The sequence below is a fragment of the Tamandua tetradactyla genome, chromosome 8 (genome assembly GCF_023851605.1).
Source record: "Tamandua tetradactyla isolate mTamTet1 chromosome 8, mTamTet1.pri, whole genome shotgun sequence".
Lineage (NCBI taxonomy): Eukaryota > Metazoa > Chordata > Mammalia > Pilosa > Myrmecophagidae > Tamandua > Tamandua tetradactyla.
The window spans coordinates 119,849,089-119,865,400 of NC_135334.1; the positions used below are offsets into that span (position 1 = coordinate 119,849,089).

The 16,312-nt window shown below is 35.3% G+C and overlaps 1 protein-coding gene and 1 long non-coding RNA gene across 6 annotated transcripts in view; one reads left to right on the forward strand and one right to left on the reverse strand.

The window, feature by feature from the left end:
- API5 (apoptosis inhibitor 5) overlaps nt 1-16,312 on the forward strand; it is a 25,521-nt gene continuing 9,209 nt past the window's right edge. For both annotated transcript variants that reach the window (XM_077114452.1, XM_077114453.1), the window contains exons 1-11: nt 1-210; nt 4,792-4,953; nt 6,035-6,128; nt 6,700-6,765; nt 7,301-7,452; nt 8,473-8,679; nt 9,388-9,492; nt 10,637-10,726; nt 11,847-12,028; nt 15,273-15,366; nt 16,208-16,264. In XM_077114452.1, the coding sequence (XP_076970567.1) occupies nt 142-210; nt 4,792-4,953; nt 6,035-6,128; nt 6,700-6,765; nt 7,301-7,452; nt 8,473-8,679; nt 9,388-9,492; nt 10,637-10,726; nt 11,847-12,028; nt 15,273-15,366; nt 16,208-16,264 (1,278 nt within the window). In that variant the 5' untranslated portion in view covers nt 1-141. The remainder of the gene's footprint in view (nt 211-4,791; nt 4,954-6,034; nt 6,129-6,699; nt 6,766-7,300; nt 7,453-8,472; nt 8,680-9,387; nt 9,493-10,636; nt 10,727-11,846; nt 12,029-15,272; nt 15,367-16,207; nt 16,265-16,312) is intronic.
- Nucleotides 11,919-16,312, reverse strand: part of LOC143644888 (uncharacterized) — a 21,634-nt gene continuing 17,240 nt past the window's right edge. For all 4 annotated transcript variants that reach the window (XR_013156941.1, XR_013156942.1, XR_013156939.1 and 1 more), the window contains one exon: nt 11,919-12,285. This is a non-coding gene — a long non-coding RNA (uncharacterized LOC143644888). The remainder of the gene's footprint in view (nt 12,286-16,312) is intronic.

The following is a 16,312-nucleotide window of genomic DNA, read 5'->3' on the forward strand; positions in this document are numbered from 1 at the left end:
TGCGTCGTGACTGGCGGCGGCACTGGCGGCCGCTAAAGGCGTAATAGTGCGGGTCGCGGGCTTGAAGAACTTCCGAGGCGGCGGCGGCGGCGCCGGCGACGACGAGGACAGCAGGAGCGGGCCGTGGACCTGCGGCTCACCATGCCGACGGTGGAGGAGCTTTACCGCAACTATGGCATTCTGGCCGATGCCACCGAGCAAGTGGGCCAGGTGAGTCCCCGAGCGGCCTGCAGGCCCCGGCGCTCCGCGGCCTCTCGGAAGCGCTGCCTGCCGCACTCCGCGGGCAGGAGCTGCCGCTTCGCCCCTCCGGGGCCGCCGGCCGACCCCGGTGTCTCGCCGGTACGGGTCCGTGTCTGGAAGCGTCGGCTCTGGCTTTGACAGGGAAAGCGCGGCTCGCCGGGTCCCAGGCTCGCGTGCCAGCCTTTTCTCGGCGTGGCGTTCCTGACCCAGCCGGGTTAAATCTCTTTTCGAGTCTCGGCCGCTGTGCCCCGCTTGAGTCCTTCTCTCTCTTTTCGGCGGTGCGCAGGCCCACGAAGACTAGATTGAGCCTTCTCTCCAAGAGGTCTAAAATGCTTTTCTTGAGACGAAAATTTACTGTTGACTTAGGAAGAGTGCTTAGAGGAAAATAGTTTGTGAAAAACAGAAGAGGGGGCCTTTCGTCCAGACTTTAAGGTGAAGGCCCGTGATGTCATTTATTCAGTACATATTTTGAGCTCCTACCTTGTACCAGAGACTGTGTCAGGCGCTAGAGAGAAAAGATAGAAAGAGCTGTGCTTTTCGGGAATATGCAATTAGTAGGAAGGCTAGTGGTAAATAAGCAAGGTGTTTTTATCCTAATGATAAGTGCTGTGAAGAAAACCAAACGGCCGTGCAGTAGCAGTACAGAAGCGGGTGGGGGAAATGCAGCTTTAAATAGAGTTGCCCGGGAACAGTTCTCTGCTGTGTTTGTCTCAGATTTAAGTTTCATCAGTGTTGAGTTAACCATACAAACCATTGTTTCTTAGGATTATCAAGTATTGGAGTCCGTTGAACTTGAGAAGTTTAGTAGTTGGGGGTGTGTGTTTTGGGGGGGACTCATGCTCTTTTCTAGGTAGTCTTAATCATTGTTTGAGAAACCCCTATCTTTTCTTTGCTTTGAACTTTATGTAATACTTTTGCTCACCCATCTCTTAAGAGTAGAAAGTGTCAGATTAACACTAGCAAAACTGTTTTTGCTCCTCCCATCCCCTTTTCTGAAGTATGTATATTTCAAGTAGAAGCTCTCTGAAGGTATCTAGAATTGTGAGTGTGGCAGTTTCAAATATCTGATAATTTTGCTTCCTTACGTATTTTCATTTTCAGTAGTGAATTTTGCCATTATCAGTGAGAAACGTACAGTTTTTTATGGATGTTATAGGGTGTTGCACGTCAGCTGGTTATGGGGGCGAGGCAGGGGCCTAGAACTATGATTCTCAGTTTGTAGATAGTGCTCTGCCAAGGAGATATATGAGGAGTCTTCTAGGGAAATATTTTGAAACCATACACATAGTGCCATCCCTTTCCCCAGCCCATTTTAATACAAGTGGAGTAGAGTCTGCTGGAGTTTAAATGGCAGCTGCCAACTTAGAGTATGTCAGGGCAGATGGAAAGTCAAATTGGAATTTATATGTACTATGAAAATTGAGAGTTGCTTGCATTCCCCTCTTATATCATCTTTAATGATATAAGTGTGATATCATTATATATGATATAAAATGATATCTTTATCATCATGATAAAGATATCATGATATAAAATGATATCTTTAATGATATAAGTGTGAGTCCCTATAGATGATTGAGGATCAGGTCCTTCCTGACACTGTGATGACAGCTACCAAGCAACTGTCTGAGGCAGAAAGATCTTGTCTTTCTGAAGGGTAGTGATTTTACTCAGGCTCAGACAGTGAATTCTAGGAGAAATGAAGCCTGACTAAACCATGATCCCTACTAATCCTGCACTATTATGTAATATTTGTTCTTTTTTAGAGAATACACCTAAACTGCATGCCAGAAAGATAATGGGTCTCACGAAACTGCAGCAGATTTTAATGCTAACAAAAGCAAAAACTGACACACATGAAAGGGACCACATTTTCACCTTTTTTTAAAGGAAAAAGTGTTTTCGTTCTTGGTGTAGCAAATACCTGATTTTCATCTTAAGAGCTTTACAATCAAAACTTAGTAGGTTTCCCTGTTTTGTACCTGTACGAGACCATGTTTGTGTTTCTTGATTAGGAACTTCTTGTAACCTTTATTTTAATTTTCAGCCTGTGTCAGAGAGGTGAGTACTGCAGTTGCTCAGGTTGCTGCCACTGCAGACCACCCCTTCCCCACTCTGGTCAATATGCCTTTCAGAGCAAACGCCTTCTGAATATATAAGGATTATATGTCCTCCAAGGTTTTATCAGCTAATTTCTTTCAAGCAGATCAGATCCATCCCTTACTAAATTATAAAGTCCTGAGGACAAGGGTTTAATCCTGCACCATACCTTGTCCTTCCGTAGACGTTTCTTCCTCATAGTTGAAGAAATATGTAGAAAGAAGGAACAGGTATACATACCAAAAAAAAAGCCCACAGGATTATCTCTAGTGAATGAAGAAGGGAACTTTTACACACACACACCACTAATTTAAAAGACTGCAATTAAGGAAGTTTTTGGTAATAGACCCATGTCTTGACTTTGGAGTCCAGTAGGACTGTTTTCAGGCCCTGGATCTGCAACTAAGCTAGCTGTGTTTCCCTGGACAAGTCATTTCACTTCTCTGCGGCTCAGTTTTCTCATATGAGTAATAATGATAGTAGTAATACCCAACTTTAGGATTATTATGAGGCATATACATAGGTATCACTCAGTCCCTAAAAGACTTTCAATAAATGTTGCAAATGATTACCTTTTATTTGATTACAGATTTTTAAATTGGGGGTTGGTGTTTCAGGAAGTATTTAATTTTAGACGGTATAAGGAGTTTCTTCAAAAGACTTTACAAGTGAAGCTTTAGGTCTGAGTTAAAGGAAATTGGATTTATGATACCTTAGAAACAAGTAAGGATGTCAGAACTGTTGAAGATTTTGATTTTATGAAGTCTTTTTAGAAGCTGTGAGGCAAACCACAGGAATTTAAAGTGGTAAAAGTCAACCATGTTTTCAACCTTTGCAGTGAGAAGTGTATAATAAACTTTTTGTGTGTATATGCTGAGTGGTGGGGGTCACATTTCATTCTTTTCCATGTGAATTCCATTATTGCAGCGCCATTTGTTGGCTTTGTTTTTTGTTTTTGAGAGCGTGGGCTGGGAATTGAACCTGGGTCTCCCACACGGTGGGAATTCGACGGCTGAGCTACCCATGCACCCCATGCTCCTGAAGACTGATCTTGTAACTGCATTTCATGACTAAGCTAACCTTTATTACAGAAAGGTCTGTTATTTGGGAGTTGATGTTATGTTTATTATATCAGAAAGAGTTGTCATTTAATCTGTTGTTGGAATTTGTGTTTTAAGACTAACCAGATAGATTAGGCTAGCAGTATCTGAACCTTTAATATAGTCTAGTAATTATGCAAATTATATTAAATCTGCATCTTTAAAAGCTCTGTGACTTTTGACTTTGATACATAGAACACTTTTTTCCGAGTATAAAAAAGGGTGCCCTTAATTGAGATCATACTATATCTAAGTAATGTCGCATCCTGCTTTATTTTTTCACTTAATATAGTATTTTCTATGTCCCTGAAAATAATAATTATTATTATAAAAATGTAAAAAATTATTATAAAAGTTTTGCTTTTCTGTAATTCATTGGATGTTTATGCCTGAATTAGATGTTCTCCTCTTGGTGGTGGCATTAAGTGAGCTCACATATCTAGAGCACTTAGAATAGTGCTTTATGCAGAGTAAATACCATGCTATATACATATTTGGTATCATTATTCTAAACTTTTAAGGTTTTTATCAGTTATTAGAAGTTTTACCCAGATATCCAAACAGAAGATGTATGTGTAGTCTCTCTGTATTACTGTTTGCCAACTTGATCATTGTCATTTAATACAAGTTCTGGTTTGGAAGCGAGTGCAGGTATGCAATGGGCATTGGGAACTAGTTGACTTTTCACATATATCTGAGAGTTTCTGAGATTTGTTAAAAAGGAGACTAATTTATTAGAAAGTATTTTTCTTATAAAAAGTTAACATGTGATATCAGAATCTGCCTTCATTCAACACTGATTGACTATATAGAATGGTTTTGTTTTCATATCCTAAAATATGAGACAGAATAAAGCTGTGCTTACTAACCTTGGAATTCCTTAATTTAAGGAATATGTCCTTTCTACTTTCTTCAGGATGCTAAATGGAAATTTTATTCTTAAGTAAATGTAACATAATTCTTAGCGAATTATGTGGTATTCATTACCATTTAAAGTATAATAATCAAAATGTTAAGGTTAGTAATTACTAGAATGAAGAAACATTGGTACATTTACAAAACCTTTTTGCTTTTTCCAACTTAAAATTAGAGTTGGCCTCCCTTTCCCAACTCACAAAAAAAGTATATGGGGGAGAAAAGGGGCTGAAGGCTGACAGGTGTCCAATTTAAGCAAAACTCCAAAAATAAGTCCTATTTCTTAGCCTGTATAAAATTTTCATTAATTTAAATTTAATAAAATTTGGAAAAATGTCTAATGAATGTTAGATTTTAATGTTTGCTTTATTCCTTTACTTAGCTTCCTAGCCATCCATCAAAATTGTGTTTCTGCTCTGTTTTATACTTTTTTCAGCATAAAGATGCCTATCAGGTGATACTGGATGGTGTGAAAGGTGGTACCAAGGAAAAAAGATTAGCCGCTCAGTTTATTCCGAAATTCTTTAAGCATTTTCCTGAATTGGCTGATTCTGCTATCAATGCACAATTAGACCTCTGTGAGGATGAAGATGTGTCTGTAAGTTTATGATGAAAGCTTTTCAGCAAGCTTTCTCTCTTAACATTTGCAGATATTTTCTATTTGTTGCTAATATACTTGAAATACTGATCATATCAGTACACAGTAAAATATTGCAATATGGTCTGGCATGGAACCATATCCAGGCTCATAACCTACATTTTAAAAACTGCATTAGCGCTTTCATTGCCTTTCAATTCTGAAAAATGTATAGTATCGTGAAATACTTTGTTTTGCTTATCTGTTAGCCATTGTTAAAACGGTTTGTCACTCACATCTGTTTTCATAGATTATTGTACCTTGTGCATATCAAATAGGACAAATGTTAGTTTTTAATTGATTTTCACTTTCTTAGATATTTATTTAAAGTCTTAACAATATTACATAATAAAATAATTTCAGCATCCCTAAATATTTCACATGGCAGAAAAATAATTGGTCTATGTAATATATGCTAGAATAAGAAGGAATAGTTTTTCTTAGACTGTAATTCCATGGAACACAATTAACTGTTAGCATGTCTTGCTGCCAATTAAGGTTTCTAAGGATTTTCTACTCTTAGTACCTGGCTTTTCAAATGAAATTAGTGAATCACCAACATTTCATGCAGAATTTGTTGGATATAAACCCTGTACATTTTTACATACAACTAAATAAGCCAAGATCAGCAGTTAGAATTAAGTACATAAAAGATATTCATAAAAATTGCATTAACTTGTCAATACTGAAAATTCTAAAATAAACATCACCACAGTAGTCATTCTTAGGGGATATGGTACAATATGCCCTAAAGTAGTAGTAGTAGTAAAAACCTGGTGGTTTTATTTGCTATTGTTTGGAAGTTCAAATCTATCTACTCCAGTCACAGAGTGTATTTGTCTTTTCTTTCTACCACATTTTGTTTTACTTATTCTTGAAACTTAAATATTAAATTAAATTCTTCTAAAAATATTCACTGCTGGAAATTTTGTATTTTATATTTTTGTGACTCATGTGCCCTTATATTTTAAGAAGTTGGGTTTTTTGTTTTTTTAAGTGATTGATAGTATTCAGTTAATCTTTTGTTTTAAATCATGCCCAGATTCGACGTCAAGCAATTAAAGAGCTGCCTCAGTTTGCTACTGGAGAAAATCTTCCCCGAGTGGCAGACATACTAACACAGCTTTTGCAGACAGGTAGGGAGTTTTATTATTACCTTTTTGACTGAATATAACTTCTCTCTGAAATATTAATTCTGTGTCCTTAGTACTGCCCTTTTTTTGGTTGAATCTTCTGTTTCTGATAGATTAAAATTCCTTATTCAATATATGTAGAATGGAATGAGCAAAATAAGAATGTTTGCGTTTATTTGATTTTTTTGTATTTAAAAAAAAATTCCTTATTCATTCAGTAGTTTGAAATCCAACTTTATATACTGATCATATGGTTCCTTGATGTTGTTTTGTTTTGATTATAATTCTGTTTATAAAGGCATAATGACTCCATTCTTTGTGGAATGTTTGATGTATCAGATTTTGCCCCTAGTTTTCTAGTTTCGAATTGTACCATCTTACCGTAAAAGTTTTCTAGGTATGCCAGTTCAGATGTCTCCTTAAAAGGAAAATGTGTTTTCTTGGTACTTGAGAGTATTGCTTTAGTCATAAGTCTCCTCTCAATGTAATCTTTGAGAAACTATGTTGAATTTTTGAAAATGAAGTAGATGATATTTTTAATCATTTTGTACATTGTGCTACTTTCTTTATTCAGATGACTCTGCAGAATTCAACTTGGTGAACAATGCCCTGCTAAGTATATTTAAGATGGATGCAAGAGGTAAGGCCAATTCTTATTCTGAATTGTGTTTGATGCCTTAAAGAATTGGGGAGCTTGGCATTCATTGAGGATAAAATTAAGAAAGAAGTCAGATATTAGTAGGTTTATTTTTTTATAAGATTTAAGTTTGGAGTCCACCCAGAGATCTGTTTCATATAAATTCTAGGTGTTCTGAAGAAAAAAAATCTGCTTCACTCAAGATATTTGTAACTTGAAAAAAACAGCAGAAATAATTCAAAAAACACTTTTCCATTAGAAATCTATTGGGAAATTCCCTTTGCCACTTTAAACTTCTTCCCAAAACTCTGGGTTTTATTCATTATTAATGATGACTAAAAAAAGGAAACTCATAGAGGCTCTGGTTGGGGCATATAAATTTTAACCAATATTGGTGGTATTGGGTTGTTTACAAACTCATTTGAGAAGAAATATTGTGAATTGAGTTAAACTGAAATACTTCCTTTCACTCTAGTCATTCTATTACTCTGCGTACAATATGGAACTGACTTGCTATATGTACCTTTTTGTTTCACAGGGACTTTAGGAGGCTTGTTTAGCCAAATACTTCAAGGAGAGGACATTGTTAGAGAACGAGCAATCAAGTTCCTTTCAACAAAACTTAAGACTTTACCAGATGAAGTCTTAACAAAAGAAGTAGAGGAGCTTATACTAACTGAATCCAAAAAGGTAAGCTTTCAGTTGCCATCTAATAGAACTTTACTGAAGGAAAAGGACATTTTTGGAATTGCAGCACTCATCAATGATGTACATGTCTCATATACAGAATGATATATTCCATTAGAATTACCATAGAGCTTTTTCAAGCTTTCCTTGTGGTGTTAGCACTTTGACCATCTGTAATGGTGTTAATTTAAAGGATATAATTACAGTTAAATCCTTTGTGGTGTTATCCTTAAAATTTACAAATCCTTCAAGACTGTACAAATCAGTTCCTTCGGGAAACTTTTCCCTGATTTCCAATCGCCTCCTCCACCTTAGGATAGTCTCCCATAGTATTTTGAATCATTTCAAAATGAAAAATATCATCACCTTGAAATGACCTATTTTTTCATCCTACCCCATGAAACTATAAACTGTTCAATGGCTTGAGACCATGTTTATTTATACTCCCAATAAACAGCATAGTTACTGATGCTAAGTAACTTTTAAAAAGAGTGTCACAATTAACTTTTTACTCATTATAAAGTGTGTTTATGCTCAGACTCGCATGATCTCCTATTTTGTGTACATTTACTATATTAATGTGAGGGAGGCTACATTTAAATATAGGAAACTGAATCTGATTTAGCAGTTTAAGACAGTTTCTTTCCATTGTCATTCCCCTAAAGAACCTTTGTTAGACATTTTTTCTAAATCTTTGTGAAATTCCCCATGAAATTTCAATACCACAAATATATCGGTGCTTTTGTACAATATGTATATCTGTGCTTTATACATAAAAAGAAATTTTCCAAGAACTAACTTTTTCACCCTTGGGGGCAATATACTGTCTCTGTTGAGAATACATGGTTTACTTTGAAGCTAAATTGATTGACGCTGGAAGTTTTGCTTTTCATCAAAATATCCGAAGCATAATATCAAGCTTTCTTTAGTAACTGAAATATCGTTGCTATACTTTCTCTGTAATGGTCTTTCCCATTCAGGCTGTAAATACAGTATCTTTTATTCTAAGTTGTCTCTTTCCAGGTCCTAGAAGATGTAACTGGTGAAGAATTTGTTCTGTTTATGAAGATACTATCTGGATTAAAAAGCTTACAGACAGTGAGTGGAAGACAGCAGCTAGTAGAGTTGGTGGCTGAACAAGCTGACTTGGAGCAAACCTTCAATCCCTCAGATCCCGATTGCGTGGACAGGCTCTTACAGTGCACTCGCCAGGCAGTACCCCTCTTCTCTGTAAGCTGTTCATTTTACATAGCTGGTATTTTGATTATTCTGTTATCGGATGGATGGATGGATGGATATTTCTGTAGCTATTTGCTGTTGAGCATTCAACTCCAACCTTTCCATTGAAAGTATTCTTAACACAATGAAGTGAATATTTACTTTTTGGGGACTTGGGTGAGGTAGATGGAGCCCAAAACAGCAACAGATTTCTTTAAAATCTTGCTTAGAGACTTTTTAAAAGGCATGGGGATTTTGCATTCTACAGTATTAGGTTTAGTGATTAACATTTTTTTCTGAAATTTTCCAGCAGATTGTTTTGGGAAAATAATGTTCTTTATCTCTGGCTTTCTTTTTTCCCTGGCTGTGAGTCTTCTATGGTGTATATGTCTTAGTTTATAGAACAGTTTAAAAGATCTGTTCTTTTGAGAAATTTGAAATCCGAAAAGTCAACCCCAAAATTTCCTCAAAATTTGACCTGCGAGTACAGAAGAGTTCAAAGACATATAGAGAGCCCAGTGTTCCAGATAACTTTGTAATAGACTATATTTTGCCTGCTGAGGTTATTTCTGGCATTTCTGGGTATGCACTGTGTTGTATTTGTAGCCAAAGTACTGGATACTCTAATGATCAGTTAGCATTTCTTGAATCACTTTCTACTGTTGTATTTGAAAGACTATTTTTTTTTCTTGCAACTCAGTATTCTTTGCATTTTTACAGAAAAATGTTCATTCCACAAGGTTTGTGACTTACTTCTGTGAGCAGGTTCTCCCTAACCTCAGTTCCTTGACTACCCCAGTGGAAGGTCTCGATATACAGTTGGAGGTGAGAGAAAATTTCTGCTGGTTAGCACTGAAACAGCTTTCTCAGATTTTGCAAAAATGTGAACCACTAACTTTAATATAATTTCTTAGGGAGTAATTTAAATGCCTGGTAATGGCTAGCCAGTGATCTCCTAGCCAAGGAGAATTGCATAGGAATGCTTTATGGATTCAGTTAAGATTTACTGCAATGCAAAAGCATTGCCTGAAGTTTTCATCAGTCAGTCTCTACCTTTCTGGCTATTTTTAAATGAAGTGTTTAATTCGTGGACGATTTCCATACCTATCTATAAATGATGGAATCAGATTTAAACTTGAATAACACAGAATATTCTTTATTCCTTCTACTCCAATAGAAGTATTATTCTCTTTTCTTTATGTCTCTACTGTACCATGCATATACAGTCTTTTCACAGAATCTGTAATACTTTACATTTATTTATTTTAAAAATAAATAAAGCCCCGTATTTAACTGATTCATCTCTGTATCCCCAGGATATAGTGCAGAGCCTGATCCTGAAAGGCATCTAATGATAATTGCTGAATTAAGTGAAATATGGACATGTATGTGCCATTTCCCTCATAAGACTTTGGGAGAGAGGAGTTTTACTGTGCACTGACACCATAATTTGCTTCAAATTACTGGGCTAGGCTCATCAGATTGGGAATGATAAACTTTAAGAATAGTAGTAATTACCAATACTTTGAATTAGTATCCAGGGACTATAGTTAATAGCAAATGAGAGCCACCCTTAATGTTAGTGAATAATTCTTTGCTATCAGAAGTTCTTCCTGAGTGTCTTCCATTGCACAACCGTTATTTACCTTTAGCAGAAAATGTCATGTGTATTCTTTTCATTACTCTTTCTCACAGATACATTGGGAATTATGAGATCAGGATTTTAGAGTCTGTCTTGCCATTCACATACATTGTGACATTGCCAAATCATATAATCTCTAATCTGCAGATTACTCAACTGTAAAATACAGGGTTTATCTCTTGAATTTTTCTTCCCGTTGAAATATAATTCTGTAGAAGCAATATTGAAAATAAAGTTTTAAATGGTTTTCTAGAATCATTCTTATTTTAAAGCTCTTGCTCATTCAAGATATAATAATAATAATAATCAGTGAATTATGTGTTCTAGGTATTGAAATTGTTGGCAGAGATGAGTTCATTTTGTGGTGACATGGAAAAGCTTGAAACGAATTTAAGGAAACTCTTTGATAAGTTATTGGTAAGAACTTTTTTCGTTGCTTGTGGCATAGTCATTTCAAAGCCCAACAGTCTGATAAGGTGGTAATAATTTCCAAGTGATAGAGCCAGCTTTTGGTATTTATTTTTTTCCCCCAAATAAAGTTGAACTTTGACATATTTTTGGTTGTTGGTGCTTGCATAAGGTACACTACAGGATTTGTAGTAAGTCTTATGAAAATATTTTTATGTCTGTGTAAAAGAAATGAGCTTCAACTCTTCTTTGTGCTAAATAGTATCAAAACTGAAATTACTAGGTGGGCAGCGGTGGCTCAGTGGCAAATTTTTTGCCTGCCGTGCCGGAGACCCGGGTTCCCAGTGTCTGCCCATGCAAAAAAAAAAAAGTAAAAACTGAAGTTACCATTGTGAAAGTTCTTTACATTTGTTCTAGACCTTTCATTCAGGTAGTTGTTCAAGGCCAGGTGTCTTTAGCAACCAGAAAATAAACTCTGTCATTTAAGTCATATTGGAGGAGAAAATAGGCCATTTGATAAAATAATTATCAGTATCACTAATTATTTTCTAGTTTGATGTAAGCAGTGATATATAACTGACAGTCATTACATGCAGGGATAATCATTAGGCCCTTAGCCTGAATTGATTCCTCAACTATCATCTTCTGGAATGTTGTAACGCTGATACTGACATTTTGGGTAGAACTTTGAATATAAATAATGTCAGTACTTAAACAGTATAGACAAATGTTCAGGGAAGATTTCTAAAATTAATACTAAATAGTGCAGTACTTAAGAATAGCAGCTTTTGATGTCAAATTAGATTGAGTCCTGACTCTTAAACTTAAAACTTTGCCACCATTGGAAAGTTACCTAAACTTATTTTCCCTGATCTGTATGAGGGTCTAATAAATGTTAGCTACCTTCATGGTCATTAGTGGCAGTATAGGAGCAGCTGCAACATAGGTTAGTATGGAAAGTTGCCCAACTAGAGCATTGATCCAGCAGGCATAAGACAAATCTTACTCAAGCTTTTAATCTTGGTAATTTTGTCTTAAAAGCATGCTCTATGATTACAAGTGTGTATTTATAATTGGGAGTATTTAAAGAGCTTAAGTTTGCAAACCTCTCTGTATTTTTGTCTCTTAGGAGTATATGCCTCTCCCTCCAGAAGAAGCAGAAAATGGAGAGAATGCTGGTAATGAAGAACCTAAACTGCAGTTCAGTTATGTGGAATGTTTATTGTACAGCTTTCACCAATTGGGCCGAAAACTTCCAGATTTCTTAACAGCCAAACTGAATGCAGAAAAGCTCAAAGATTTCAAAATCAGGTAATGGTGGTCCAATCCTTGGCAAAAATGGTGGCTATTTTGAGGCTTCCTGGGTTTTGTTTTGTTTTGTTTTACAAGAGATTTCTGCTATCTTGCCCTATAGCAAAAGGTTCCTTGAAAACACTGACAGATCCTCCTATGGGTCTTGGCTTTAGAAGCTGCAAGACTAGGAAAGTGGTAGGAAGGAAGGAACCTAGTTTCAGCCTCATTGTTGGCAGTTGAACCAAGTCTTCTTCCGGTTATCTTGTGGCTCTTCCCTAAAATAATAAAAATAAACTCTGTGAGGGTGGGGAAAAAATAAAACTACCAATCCAGAAAAATTCAACCACAAATGGTGAATTAGATCTTAATAGACAAGTAGTCATAATAAATAGATAATAAATATAAGTGTTAACAGATAACCCAGTGATGAAAAGAATAGTTCCAGATTGGGTTAAAAAAAAAGAAAAAAGCCACATGCTGCTTCTAAGAGTTAGATCTAGAACAAAGCCAAAAAAGAACGTTTGAAAATAAGCATGTGGAAACAGTGTATCATCTAACTACCAGCCAAAAGAAAGCTGGCTTAATATTTTAATAAAATGTAGAAACTTAATTGAATTTAAGGTTTAAGAATTCAGGAACAAAGAGGGATAGTGAATAATAATAAAAGGAGCAATCAGTCAAGATACTGTAATGATCACAGACTGATGCACTTAACAGTAGGGCTCTAAAATAGATAAAGTTACTGAGAGTTGCAAGAAAAAACACTTAAAATCAAACAGACAAAATTTAGTAGGATCTGGAGTAAATACAGTTAGAACACTACTTACTCCCAAGAAATAAAAAATATAATGTCTTTACAAGTACACATGAAACGTACAAAAATTAGCAGTCCGTGGGTATGCCCCAAAGGAACTCTTAGCCCATTTCAAACTCTCAGAAGCATATCAAGCACAATGTCTGACCATAATGCAATTAAATATGAAAATCAACAAATAAGAGATAGCGACATGTAAATATATGTATGTTTTAACTTTACATATATTCCTAAGAACCTCAGAGGAAATAAAAAAACATATACAGAATATTTAGAATTGAACTACAATGAAAATACCACATAGCAAAATTCAGGGGGTGCAAATGAAGTGGTAATTGAAAGGTACAGACATAGTTTTAATTAACTTAATTTAAAAAACAGGGAAGTTTGAAAATAAGAGGAACAAAAGAATAAATCTAAATGCCATAGAATTAAAGAATACAGATGAAAAGTACAAAGTAGGGGGAAAAAGATGCTGGTTTGGAAAAAATATTTTAATAGGTGAAACTGATCAAGAAAAAAAGTAAAAGCCTTTTTTATTTTGGAATTAAAAAGGACTATAATTTCAAATACAATAGACATTGCTTAACTTGCAAAACCTTAGCAGCTTTTGACCAAATATATATTTTTTTAACTTTGAAAATATAAAAGCAAATTTTAAAAAACTGATTCAGGAAAAAAATTTTAAACCCTTAAAAAAGGTAATAGAAACAATTAAAGATGGTAAATTGATAATCAAAAGAATTCTGCTTCAAAAGACACGAGGCCCAGATGACTCAACAGAACATTTTTATAAAACTTGTAAGGAACAGATAGGAACTAAATAACCCCATCTTAAACAGACTCTTTCACAGAAGAGAACACTAAAAATGGGGGAAATAATCTTATTTTGAAAGGCTAATAAAATAATGATACCAAAACCAAATAAGGAGAATTAACAAAAAATATATGTAGGTCAATCTCACTTGAACATAGATAATAGTATCCTAAATATTAACAAACTAAAATCAACATTAGGAAATCTATTAAACCCACTGAAACATTGTATCATGTATGATGTAGTAATTAGGAAGAACTAAAACTGTCCTTATTTCAGAGGATGTGACTGTCAAATCCAAGACAACCTACAGATAAAGTATTATAACTAAAAAAAAAGTTGAGCAACGTTGTTAAATATAAAATGAGCATAGAGGGCAGTGCAACAGTGACTCAGTGGCACAATTTTCACCTGCCATGCCAGAGACCCGGCTTCGATTCCCAGAGCCTGCCCATGCCCCCAAAAAAAGCATGGAAAAATCAATAGCATTCCTATGTTATCAGCAATAACAACTGCAATAAAACAAATCCTGCTCACAATAACTAAAATCTTAAGAATCAAGATAAAGACAAGATCAGCAAGGTTTCTATGAAGAATATACAAATATTGGAGGTTTTTTGTTTGTGTTTTTTTTTGTTTTTTTTGCATGGGCAGGCACCAGGAATTGAACCCGGGTCTCTGGCATGGCTAGGCAAGTTGAAGGATATTTTTAAAACAACAAATAAATAGAGAAGAGCAAACCATTTTCATGAAAGATCAGAGTCCAAAATAATCAGTATGACAGAGACAAAAAATGAGATCAGTGGAATGGAATTGGGACTTCAGAAAACAGTCATATGTGTAAACATGATGACGGATATGGCATTACTAATCAGGGAGAGAATGAACTTTTCAAAAATGGTATCTGATTCTCCCCACTAGGTTTATTTATATCATGGGCAGGCCCCCTAACTAAACCCCAATTTTTCTCTGCCTTTAAACTGGAATGGTAATAGTATCCTCCTTCATAGCTTCTCAAGAGTTAAATGAGGCAATGTAAAATAAAGCTTTTAGCACAATGCCTGGCACATGGTGGGTACTCAGTGAAAAGTGGCTGCTATTATTATTCATGTCTTATTAGTTACTGGAGGAGCAGCACTGCAGAGATCAGTGTTAGTTTTCATGGCTATGTCTGTGAGTCATTCTGTTGGCAAATTCATGTCAAATTTTGAAATGCTCTATCCACTGTATCACCTGTCACTGATATATTTTGGCAAAGCAGAGATTTAATACTTGGCAAAACACTTGATCAGAAGTAAGCAACATAAGAAATCACTCTAATCTCTTGGATATGTAGCCATTTCTTCTGCATGTAGGAGCATTTTCTTATAGCAGAAGATTGGGTTAAAAAACAAAAGTTAGGGGTAGTGCAAAGGTCATTGAATGGTAGTTCTCTCCTGCTGTGTGGGAGACCCAGGTTCAATTCCTGGCCTGTGCACTTACAAAAAAGAAAAAAAATTCAGCAGATGGTGCTGCAATAATGGGATAGTCACATGGAGAAAGAATGAAATGTGAACCCCAGCATACAGCATACGAGAAGAAAAAAAAGTTAAAGTGATGATCTGCTATTAACAAACCATTTCTTCATTTAGGCTGCAGTACTTTGCACGGGGTCTACAAGTTTATATCAGACAACTACGCTTGGCTCTCCAGGGGAAAACGGGCGAGGCCTTAAAAACAGAAGAGGTAAGAATACCAGTTCATACTTTCTTAGAAAATTTTTATAATAGCCACCATTTATTACAAGTTATAAATATGAATAATAATGTCTGTGAATTCATGTATTGAAATGTGAGGTTTGACTTCATTTGAACTGATGATTCAAGTCTGTGTTGAAGATGTACTGTGATGTTACAGAATTGTCTCCATATTTTGTTATTTGCTAAGTTGTGTAGGAAACTTTTTTAAAAATCATTTGAAATGTCTTGAGTGTTTCTAGTGTTTTTGAGCAGTGTTTGTTACCAGACTTAGATGATACATAGGAACTTTTCACAAGTCTCATTAGTAGCACATTTCGTTTAAATATTTGATTAATGGTGTGACATTTTTATTCACCGTATTGAAACCCAAATATTAATTTACTGTAGATAAAAAGATTAAACTGCCAATTCCCTACCAAACTATCTATTTGCCTAGGGAGTTTTGTTTTCCCTGACCTTAACTTACTTAAATCAGTGTTCATTCCAGTCCTAATGAAATATTTCAAGTTTTCATTGTCTTCCTATAACTGAAACTGATTTTTAAAACAACTCCTTTGTGTATATGACCTAGCCCTTATCCATGTTTCAGATAAATTGTAGATAATACTTTAATGTGTCAAGAAAACAGAAAGATTTGCTTTTTCTGCCATGTCTAGACTTCTTTATTGTCAGAAAATAGGAATAAGCATTATCTATATAGACCAAATAATTTTCCAACTACAGAAATTACTTCAAAAGGTAAGTAGTTACTCTAGTCCTATATTAGAATGGAGTATGCATCATAAAAAATTATTGGCTTTTAATTTAATTTTGTATTTCCTTTGCAGAATAAAATTAAAGTTGTTGCATTGAAAATAACTAACAATATCAATGTTTTAATCAAGGTACGTCTTCTTTTCTTACCCAACCTTCCCAGTTCACTAGAAAGAGGT